The 11,724-nt window shown below is 34.6% G+C and overlaps 1 protein-coding gene across 1 annotated transcript; it reads right to left on the bottom strand.

The window, feature by feature from the left end:
• Positions 1-376: 376 nt before the first annotated feature.
• On the bottom strand, positions 377-6,005 carry LOC111883439 (kinesin-like protein KIN-14R). Its single transcript, XM_023879773.3, has 18 exons — positions 5,474-6,005; positions 4,995-5,293; positions 4,748-4,919; positions 4,585-4,652; positions 4,321-4,504; positions 4,126-4,235; positions 3,933-4,032; positions 3,772-3,858; positions 3,497-3,673; positions 3,119-3,395; positions 2,874-3,035; positions 2,547-2,800; positions 2,018-2,181; positions 1,664-1,915; positions 1,502-1,567; positions 1,354-1,428; positions 1,208-1,276; positions 377-1,125 (listed from the first exon to the last, which is right to left on the bottom strand). The coding sequence occupies exons 1-18, from the start codon at positions 5,856-5,858 to the stop codon at positions 658-660; spliced, it is 3,369 nt and encodes a 1,122-aa protein (XP_023735541.1). The 5' UTR covers positions 5,859-6,005; the 3' UTR covers positions 377-657.
• Positions 6,006-11,724: the final 5,719 nt, after the last annotated feature.

The raw sequence follows: 11,724 nt of genomic DNA on the forward strand, positions 1-11,724 counted from the left end.
TCCTTATGGTTTTGGGTAATTTGTACGTCTGGTCTCTAACTTATTTTTTTAACTCGGAAGATCCCTACTATTTGTTTTTGTTACACACTTGGTCCCTACAATTTGTTTTTGTTACATATTTGGTCTCTATCTTACCTAAAACGACTATCATTTAAATAGAAAAAAAAAAAAAAAAACGATGAGGTAGGTAAGATAAGATGAGGGGGTGAGGTTGGGGGTGTGTTTATTTAAAGAAATTAAAAAACCAAGGACAAAATAGTCTTTTTTAGGTAAGAAAGGGACCAAGCGCGTAACAAAAACAAACAGTAGGGACCTTCCGAGTTAAAAAATTAAATTAGGGACCACACGTGCAAATTACCCTAAACCATAAGGACCATTCATGTAATTTACTCTTATTATTTTTATTTAATATGGATGTTCAACTATGTTAAATATTACTATATAATTTGAAATAACAACAAATGAAAAATGAAAACATATTGAAAATACACATCCAAAGACACGACTAAAACCGGCCTCTTTCTATACTTGAATCGGCAACGAGAACCTGCAAATCCCCAAATAATGACAATGGAACAATCTCACTTAATACACAACTAATGCAAATTAGCTTTTGCATATATATATTATGTTCATATATCTATCAAGATTCAAGATTCACGCCCACACCCTTTTCTTGCTATCTCTATCTTTAACCCCTTGACTCGGGTTACTACTTGGTCTACCATGATGAACCACCGGTCTCTGAGCCACCACCGGTGCTGGTTTAACCACCCTTGACGAACCACCACGAACCCTAGGTGGTGGTTGTGGGTCCACCACATTCTCAACTTCACTATTTCTTGAAACCCTTTTTCTTCTCACTTCACCCCCACAATTACTCCCCAATGAGTCATTTCTCTTGGACCGGTTCAAGCTAGCAGCCGTTTGCCGGTTCATTAGATTTGAACCCCTCAACACATGTTGTTCAGCCTCATGTGAAATTACAAATTTGTCCCTTGAAACAACACCAACATGTTTCCCTTCATCACGAGTTGTTGTTTTCATTGAACTACAAGAATCTGTGATTGTAGCTATGGATAACCGCCTTTCTTGATCTTTAAGCTTCTCTTCAAGAACCTTAATCTATAAATATCACGAAATTAATATACACTATTAGCAAAATAAATAAATAAATTGTCTTTCATTATAAATAACAAAAAAATACCTTTAGAAGGAGGGTGGTTGAATCAGAATTTTGTTCCTGTTCTTTCAATTTCCTTTCAAGTTCCTCAATCTGAAACATCAAAAAGAGAAAGAAAAATAAATAAACAATTTTTTTCCTATTTCATAAAATCATAAATTTTTACAAACCTTTTCTTGAAGGGTCATGGTGTAGGACTTTGACTCTTTGACTTGCACTTTCAATTTGTCTTCAAGATCCCTCACCTGCTTTCAAATTTCCAAGTTTATTAAAAAAAAAAAAAAAATTATATAAAATTTTTAAAAAATCTCCAAATACCTTCTGTTGGTATGTTATTGTCCCTAACTCTTCACGTTCTGTAAGCTTGTTCTCGAGCTCCTTCACCTTTTTATATCAAATAAATAAATATGTGTGTCATTATTTATAATGCTTTAATGATCATACATAAAAAAAACATAGCAAAAAGGACAAAATCAAAACCTTTTGTTGAAGCCCGTTGTTGAATTCTTCTTTCGCCTTTAACTTTTCAGAAAGATTAGAAATTTGTTTTTCTAATTGAGAATATGATCCTGTTTTCAACTCGATTTGTGTCTCAAGCTCCTTAATTTTTTCGACTTGGTTTTTATAAACTTGATCTTTTCCTTTAATCTTGCCTTCTACATTCTGTAAACTCTCTTCTAACTTCCTCAAAGACTCATCTTTCAAACGCGATTCTTGCTTTGCTTTATCAAGCTTTAAGATTCAAGATTCACACCAAAAACACAATTCAAATACAACTCCAAATATAAAAAAATGACAACAAACAATATGTATGAATAAATAAAAATTACTTACCATGATTTTAATTTTCTGAAGCTCACTTGTATCAATTTGCTTTTTAGCAGGACCTAATTCAACCCCTCTCACTCTCGTTGCAAAGTTCAAAGAACTCAAAGTCTCACTCAAGTCATGTTCAGAGGGACTTATTTGCACAAACATCAATGTTTTCGAATCACCCCCTTCAAGAAACCAACTTTTACATTAATCACCCTTTTTGGGTTTTGGGTTTTCTAAAAAGATAAATAAAAATCGCAAATTTGAACTTTACCTAATGAATCTTGAAGTAAATGTGTAAGCTTTGGAAGCTCACACATTTACAATTAAAGAAACAAACTTTTACATTAATCACCCTTTTTGGGTTTTGGGTTTTCAAAAAAGATAAATAAAGAGCACAAATTTGAACTTTACATGAATCTTGAAGTAAATGTGTGAGCTTTGGGTATTCCAAAGCTCACACATTTACGTTAAAGAAACAAACTTTTTACATTAATCACCCTTTTTGGGTTTTGGGTTTTCAAAAAAGATAGATGAATTTGAAGTTTACCTAATGAATCTTGAAGTAAATGTGTGAGCTTTGAGTTCCTATATGGAATGTGACTACTCTTATTTGCTAAAGCAGAAATAACATCTCCAAGAGCAGAAAGTGATCGATTAATATTTTGAGCCTCTTTAAGCCTTTCACCTTGAGCATCTGTTTTTGCAACCCTTTCACTTCCAGCTAAATCCACAAGCCATAGTTTGCTCTTTGTGCACTCATTTGTTATCAAGTTCTTTGCTTTTACCATGATAGAAAGCATACTATAAAAAGAAACAAATCTTCAACATACAAAAAACAAGGGTAATAAAGTAAATTGCTAATTTTTGTACTTACCAATGAGATCTGCTGCTATGTTCATTCACATTATTTGATCCAACAACTCTTGCACTACTTCCAGCTTGTAATACATTCCAAACTTCTTTTATGTTCTCAACTTTAGCTTCAACTAAACCAGGAACATTGTGAAACCCTTCAGATGCTTGTTTTATTTCCAACCTATATTTTCATGAAAATTTTGTATTATTACATTTGTATACATTTAAGTTAACTGATTTAATAAAATAAAATATTGTTTTTACTTTTTGGAGGTTGATGATGGTGTTGCAAGTAGATCCCTTATCTGTTCATTATAAACTTCAAGCACACTAACTGATATGTCATAAGTAAAACTATCAACTCTTTCTTTTGCAATTTTGAATAATTCCTCTAATGTTCTGTAATTTACCCCTCGATTTCCCTCAATACCCTCCATTGTAAATGTCTTTCCTGTCCCTGTTTGACCATATGCAAATATACACACATTGTATCCATCCAATACTGAAGTCACCAATGGTGAAGCATGTGCAAAAACATCAACTGTTTAATGTAAAAAAAGAAAAACACAAGAATGCATATTAGAATATGATATACATATACATATATAAAAGGGCATTATTGGTATAGTAAGTTTATCTAACCTTGATTGTCATTTGGTGTGAAGACTCTATCGAATCTAAATGTCTTTTTAGTGGAACCACTATTAAGAACACCAAGTTCTCCATTTGAAGCTGCATCAAAGTCAACAACGGTTGACCATCCGGTCAAAGTTTCTTGTTTGCTTGGTGGACGACATCTGCAAAACACCCTTATGTTTCCTGAAATTATAATAAGAATTAGTATTTATAGAAAGTTAGAAACTTTATATGTTTGTTAAAAAAACAAAAACAAAAAGAAAAAGAAAAAGTTAGCAGACCTTTTGTATCCTCAAGTTGATTATGAAGCTTTCTTCTCTTGATTTGTTCTTGGTTGTATTTCACTTTAAGATCCTCACACTGTGCAACTAAAAGTAATAATAGAAAATGTTAAAACTCCAATAGGGTGAAAATTTAATTGTGAATTTACTAATTTACCCACCCAATGCTTGAACTGCAGAAACCATGTTATTGAGATCAGGAACTGAGTCAGCACATTGGTGTGCTTGAAGAGAGAGCTGAGAGTGGTCTTGTTTCAATACCTGATTAATGAATAAGGTTAAAAAAGATATATAATTTTGATTATATTATGTAATATTTATGTTAATTAGTTAGTTAATTAATTAATTAATTACCGTTATTCTGTGTGATAGTTCTTTAACTGCAGCTACCCAAACTTTCTTGTCATGTTCATATCTACTTGATATGTCTCTCAATTGTTCAGATTGTTTCTCCATTTTTTGGTCTAAAAAGAAAGAAAATTAGGAATTTCTAACAAAATAATAAGTCAAAAAAGAAAAAAGTTAAATTTATTTTGGGAAAAATCTTACCAAGAGAAGATGAATGGATCAATCTTTTGTCAAGTTCCATGTGGACCTTTTCAAGCTGCTTAGTTGCTGCAGTTAAAGACATCCAAGCTTGATAACATTCATCAGTCTTCCTCTGACGTTGACTAGTCAACTCTTGTATCCTCTTCTCATATTTCTCTACTGATTTCTTTCGCATGACTTTCTTCTGTATATATTCAGTAATTTGGACACATTTATACATCATTCAGTAATATTAATGTGCTTGTTAATAAGAACATTACATACCTGAACTGATGGAATTTCTATATCAGCAGCACAGTTCTGACATTTTAGAAAATCTTGTGTTACATCATCTGTGAGTAAATCAAAAGAAAAAAGTCAAATCAAATTCATATTCACTCAACAAAATTACAAATAGAATTAAAAATCTATATGAAATTTTAGCTACCAGGGAGTTTAGGAGCTCTTCTTATGCAGATTCCACTAACCAATGGGCTTCCAGTGATTCCTTCGAACCTAATTACAATTGTCTCACCAGGTTTGACCGAGACTCTTGAGTCAACTAACTGTAATGGTTTATTAGCTCCAACAACCGAGAAGATGTCGAAATCTGCAAGAATCTGTTGAGAAACAATGGTGAGTTTTAAAGTTTTGTGGTTAATTTTTCAAGTATTTGGAAGAAACAATGAACTTGCCTTCTCTTCCTGTAAGTATACATTGAAGACTCTCATTCCTTTGGGGCCAAATGTGTTTATCATCTCAACGAAGTGAAGGTCAATAAAGTAATTTCCCTCTGGCAGATTGTTGAACAGGTACTGAAAGTCTCCTAGTCTTGCAGAGTGGTATATGAATGGAACATCACCGCCTTCAGTTATGGATTCGTTTGTTTGAAATACATCTCCTCCTTCAAAGTACTTATCGGCTACAATGTTTATATTGGAGTCTAGTTCCACCGTAGTTTCTGCTCCAGCATTCACGAAGAGAACTACCTCATCTGGTGCAAAAAGGAAGTAGATTAATGTCGATTCATCTATAGAATTTACAAAGTCGACTCTCAAATGTAATGTGAAGTACTGAAAGATTTTGATTTTGATCTTATCGGGATGAAAGAGCAGAAAATGCAAAATTTAGACAACTAGGGTAAAGTAAAGCGTAAATCAGTCAAAATTCGAACCTGTACAGTTCGACCTCAGAAACCCCTTTGGAATTAGCTTGGAAGTGGAATCACAGACCATGTAATCCAGCGAAGATTCTTCATCTTCGTCCATTGTTGAAACCCCACCCGACTTTTTCTCGCAATCAAGAGAACCATCCGGGCGAAAGAGGTGGTCAGCAATTAGGGTTCCACCTTCTTCCTCCATTTTGCAATCATCATGTTGGTCCAGTGATTTGTTGCAGTCAAACCCTCCATTAGTAAAAGCTGGGATCATCCCAGATGTAGTATTCTCTTGATTCGAAGACTCGTTACTCCAACTAATAACTTCCGATACTGAGGCATGAGAGATCTGGCTTTCTTGGTTTTCACCTGATGGGTCGAGGGTGTCCGTTTTGCCTTCCATGGAAAATTAGTGTATCTGGATATTTGAAAACTGTGAAGATGTTGAAAGGATTTCTTGAAGAGAAGAAGATGATTTGGGGTTAGGATCGCATTTTTGGATTTGAAAATGTGGGGGGGGTGAGAACTTCAATCTCGACCGTTAAAAAGAAGACCGTTGCTTCATGTCTTGATGAGGAATTAAAATATAGGCCACCTTTGTCAAAAGGGTAAGTATCATGGTAAAACCCTGCCACTTTTTCATATTTTGAATGGCTTATTTTATAGTAAAGTTGCAAAATTATCCCTATATTTACACAAATGATCAAAGAATAAGGTAATCAAATTACTTAAATTTTATAAAATATAACACAACATTACAGAAACTATCTTGTAGTTCATAAAAAAAATCATAACTTTAATTCAAATTTGTATTTTACGGACATTTTTATAGTTTTAATTTGTTACATGACTACTCAATAAGCCATATAAAATGTGTATTCTTTCATCGTTTTTTACTTATTTTTTGAAAAAAAAAATCGAAATAAGAGACTACTCATAATTGAAATCTATAGAATTCAGACTTTGGTCATGTCTTTTTTGAGTGCTTAATCGCCAAATGATCACCGCTAATAAATTATATTGAATATTAATAATGGTTACTGTTGTTTAATCCGCATTGGTAATATGGTTTCGTTATAAATTTCTATAAACGAAAACAGTTATGTTGTAAATACATTTCATAATGGAATAAAAAAAATTGAAAATTCACAAATTTTGGTCTCAATGTTTGTTTTAGTATTATACAAATAACTAAAAAAATAGATTTTACAAAAATGACCATTGAATCTAAAATAGGTTCTTTTGGATCCATTTACCCACGAATATCCATGTATTTAAATGGTCATATCTATTCAAAAAAAATGTCTTAAATATGGTACTCACTACATTTCGGTACAATATTTCATATTCTCTTAATCATTTAGATGAGACGAAATATGGATGTGTAGTTGAAGAAGATATGATTAACCAGATCAGTTCGACACTTTTAATTTTCACGTTCATTAGTTAAAACTCAAAAAAGATATTTATGTGTCTAAAATGAAAATCTCAATCCAAAATTAGTCCATTTTATAGTATTTGGTATGTGTTTCATAGGTACATATGATGCAATTGTTTAGTTATGTACGATGCAATTTTATAGTTATGTATTATTTTTATATAAATATGAGTGATTTTCGTATACCAAAATCCAAATCCAAAAAACTATTCTGGAATAGGAACTTGTGTGTGTGCTAAACGGGTCGTATATATCCTTATTAAACGTTTAAATATCATATTTGTCCGACTTGAATTCTAAACATCATATTTGCCCTTCTTAATGTTTTAAAATATCAAATTTGCCCAAATCTATTTTTTAAATAGTTTTTATTATTTAAAAATCCTTTTTTATATTTTATAATCATCAAAAATAAAAAAATAACCAAATGGAACAAAATACTCTTGCTTCTAAAACACAGTTATACCGTATTCCTAGGACATGCTAATTACGTCTTCACTAAACGATCCATTTGTTTTGGCGGTCTAAATCACCCAATAAACGATCATATATATAACTTCAATTTATATGCAATTATGAATATAAAGCAATGAGTATGTGAAGGAAATTAGTGATCAAATTAAATAAAGTTACCTTGAGTATACATTTGGCATTTTCAATAATGGATCTCACTCTACTTTCACCTAACATCATGTTTGTGTCCAAGGCTATTTCCATGATGTCTTTCTCTCCTATTTTTGCAACGATATCCAGTTCAAATCTTACTATAACGCTTGATATCTGATATGAAGTTGATTCCAAGTTGCTTAAGTTTCTCTTTGGGACACGACGTGTTGAAGCCTCAACACAGCGTATCAAGATGCTTTTGGCCGCAGATTTTAATGAACCAACACGGCGTGTTAAGGTGTCTCAACACGGCGCGTTGGTAGCTGGGAAGGAAACCCTAATTTTTAGGGTGTTGCACCCTATTTAAAGGCCTTAAGTCCTTTTGGTTGGCCTCCTTATCAGCCTCCATTGTTATCAAAACGCTAAAACGAGTTGTAGCCTCCATTGTCAAGCATTTGAGACTTGGAAGAAAGTTTGGTGTTCATTTTTTGCATTGTGAAGGAGTTATAAGATCTTGAAGTTTATAAGCTTAGAGAAGGAAGTCTTGGATCCAGAACCATTACCCATTGTGAAAGGAGTTTGAGGTATCAAGTTCTTATCTGGATTGCTAGATGCTTAGATCTCTCTTTTGGGTTAAATTGTTATGTTTTAGCCATGGTTTGGATGAATGTTTGGATTAGGACGTCCCAAAGCCTTATTCTTCAGATCTGGGGTTTTCATGGACTCCTTTGGCAAAAAGGTGCAAGCTTTAAAAGATTTTAGGCCTCATGTATGCATTAAGTCCCTTATTAAGCCCTTCTTGAGCATATGAGCTTCTCCTAGGCATGAATGAATGTAAAGTTGGCAAGTTTACGTGGTCTTCCAACTCATCTACATTTTGGGGCTTTGTCTTTGAAGATTAAGTTCTTAATGGTTAAGCCCTCACTCTTTTAAGTCTAGGGTTTGGGTTTGGACTCATTTCGGTGGTTCCTAAGGGTAAAGTTGGAAACTTTACCCTTCTAGGCCTCATTTTGGTAAAGATCTGAGCTTTGGAGCTCTTAGATTCGGTGAAGGTAGCTTAACGTATTAACCTATTGGGTCTTAGGCGAACACGACGTGTTTGTTGGTCAACAAGGCATGTTGGCTTGGTTTTTCCCGATTCAAAGTTAATGGAGAAACACAGCGTGTTGAAGGACAACACAACGTGTTTGGTCAACATGGATTGTTGATCTTGATTTTTGACTTTTGTCTTTAACCAAGTATGTCCTAAAGGGGTACTTGGGGTGATCTGAATTGTAACTAAGGAAATTATGGGCTTAGGATAAGGCCCATATGGGTTTGGATTTGGGCCATTAGTGGGCGTTTATGGATCTTTTGGATTTGGGCCTTAGTTTGGTTCATGTTGGGTCAAGGGTAAAATGGTCATTTTACCCCAAGTATGGATGGTGGGCTTTAGAATGGAACCTAATTGCTAATTGGGTGTTATTTTGATCTGATAGGAGGTGTCATCAGGGCAGCAACTAGGGATTTCTTTTAGTGAGCTTCTGCATTCAGGGTGAGTTTCCTCATTGGTTTAACGAGTCTAAGGCACCAAGGCCGACCCTCGTTTGGTTATGTTATTATACTTGTTGTCTGTGTGATACTTGTATGTACTTGTATATGTATGTTTATTGGGCGGGGCTCGTTATGTGAGTGTAGGTGGGGTATGTATCTCACTATTATCTGAGTGTGGGCGGGGCCCGTATCTCATTATTATCCGAGTGTGGGTGAGGCCCGTTATTCGAGTGTGGGTGGGGCACATATCTCATTATTATTCGAGTATGGGGGCGTTATATGATATGTATGGTATGTGGTATTTGGGGAACTCACTAAGCTTTGTGCTTACAGTTGTGGTTTATGGTTTCAGGTGTTTTCGGTTCGAAAGGGAAGGGTCCGACTTAATCGCAGCACATACAACCGTGTTTTCCGCAATTCATTTGGGATTTACTTTGATAATTGTTTACTCTGGAATGTTTTTATTATTTACTTTGTCATTTAGGTTGTGTCGGCCAAAAATCGATCGATCTACAATTCGAATTTCAGGTTGTGCAATGCTATGTTAAATCTTAGAAAAATCATAACTTCCTCATACGAAGTCAGATTTGGGCATTCTTTTTATGCACGCTCTCGATTTAACGTATACTACGACTTTTGTTTATATTGTTAAGGCTAAAAAGTAATTTATCAAAAATTAACTTTCTACGTTACGCGGTGTCGTGCCGGTTTAGTCGTAAAACTTCGACAGGTCATAACTTATTCGTTATAACTCCGATTTCAGCGTTCTTTATATGTACGGAACCCTTGTGACATATACTATAACTTGGTTAAGATTTTTTTATTCTAAATAATCTTCTATCAAAAAGTCATTTTTGACGATTATTGTCTCTAAATTGACTAGTCTAAATCTACGGGCGTTACATGCAAGTCCATAAAAACATGATTTTTAAGGTCCCTTAGAAGTATGAAATCCTTCTGGAAACTTTGGAGGTGCAACTCTAAGGACCGGGTGCTTAATATGAGGCTTGATGCATTAAGTTACCATTAAAGGTTAAGGTCGGGACTTTGGCTTATGGAGGGGTTGAGGGATAAAGTTGGAAACTTTACCCATCAAGACCATGGGTAGGACCAGATATGAGCTTTGGAGCTCTTGTAGTTGAAGGAAATGACTTAATGGCTTAAGTTGCCCAAATTATCACCATGTCATGGTTAAGGTTACCACGACGTGGTGACTTGGACCAGACCCGCCTGTTTTGCCGGTTTGTGGTCACGACGTAGCGACTAGCTGGGTTGACTTTTGACCCATGTCTTTGACCAAGTTTGACCTAAGGGTATTTTTGGTACTTTGAGTAGTAATTGAAATTGGTCACTATTTGATGTATAGGTGATTGGTAGAGCTGAGATTCTGTGACATCCCCAAAATCACGGCCAGAAAAGACCGGTTTGTTTATGCTTTGTTTAAAAATCAGAGTAACATTTTAAATAAAAGTGTTGTGGAATTTGTCCCAAAACAAAATATGATAAAGATTTATCAAAAACATTTCCATAGAAATGTATTTCATTAAAAGACTTGGGATGTCATGTTCGTACAGATCAAAAGCATAAACAGTACAATATAAGTCTTACTACATTATTTCATATCTATAGGCCTATATCCGTAATCCCTCGTCCAAACACCATATCTATGCTCAAGCGCCACTACTTGTAATACATAACACTGAGTGGGTCAAACTTGGGAGCCCGGTGAGCACATAGGGTTTTCAACCCACAATAAATAAGTTTATTAACTTCATTAAATTAAACAAACCCGATTACTCGTTTCCGTTATCCTCACATTACGTCCCTAAGCATCTATCATAAGGGACCTATCCTAAGGATTATCATCAAGACGGACACTACTGCTAAGGGGATTCCTCAGCAATAAATGTCCTTAAGGCAACCATGTGGGGGATGGAGTACATCTGGTGAGCACACAGTTCAAATAAACACACAGTTCGAATAAACACCTACAGGTTGCGAGCCTGCTAGTGTTCCACTGGACTGTCTAGAATAGTCCGTGGTCGTCATCTATACTCCGCTAGATGACTGGATCTTCAATAACATCTACAACGAGGCCTCTCATTATTTCATTTTATCACACAACAACTAATACATCTACCCATGTTTTACCCAACACATTTTGTAGATATAAAATACATATACAGTTTAAATCATTGAAAACATATATAAAACGTTCATCCAACATAGATAGCAAGTATACAGATAATATGCACACACAACACGTAATTTATATAAAATACTTCATATTTATGTGTAAGCTGAAAGTAACTATGCACTCACCTGAAAGGTGGTGACTCAGCACTTGGACAACGCTTCAATACTCTCAAAACGATATCCCTTCGATAAAACCTAGTATCGATACCACTAGGGTTTAGTCTAACGATAACCGCGACAAATTAATAGTCTGACTATTATTACTCAATATAACTCATAATAATAGTCCAAATAATTATTTTAAGGACCTAATAACATTCCTATAATTATTTGAAAGCTATATTAAAAATTGCGTAAGCGTAGCACACTTACAGCGAATTTTATCGAAAACCGGAACTTAATTGGAGCAGCGTTTCGAAACCGAAAGACTCCTTTTTCTTGGGACTCCGGGAGCCTCGGGGCTTCCTTAGGGTGCTATGGGGTTTTTCCTAGGGTT

This window comes from Lactuca sativa, chromosome 2 (genome assembly GCF_002870075.4).
Source record: "Lactuca sativa cultivar Salinas chromosome 2, Lsat_Salinas_v11, whole genome shotgun sequence".
Classification (NCBI taxonomy): Eukaryota; Viridiplantae; Streptophyta; class Magnoliopsida; order Asterales; family Asteraceae; genus Lactuca; species Lactuca sativa.

Excerpts from the sequence above, each read along its gene's own strand:
- LOC111883439 (XM_023879773.3), bottom strand. The coding sequence starts at position 5,858 with ATGGAAGGCAAAACGGACACCCTCGACCCATCAGGTGAAAACCAAGAA. Across the intron at positions 4,653-4,747 it reads AAGAGCTCCTAAACTCCCTG|ATGATGTAACACAAGATTTT; the intron begins GTAGCTAAAATT and ends ATTTACTCACAG. Across the intron at positions 1,277-1,353 it reads CCATGACCCTTCAAGAAAAG|ATTGAGGAACTTGAAAGGAA; the intron begins GTTTGTAAAAAT and ends TTGATGTTTCAG.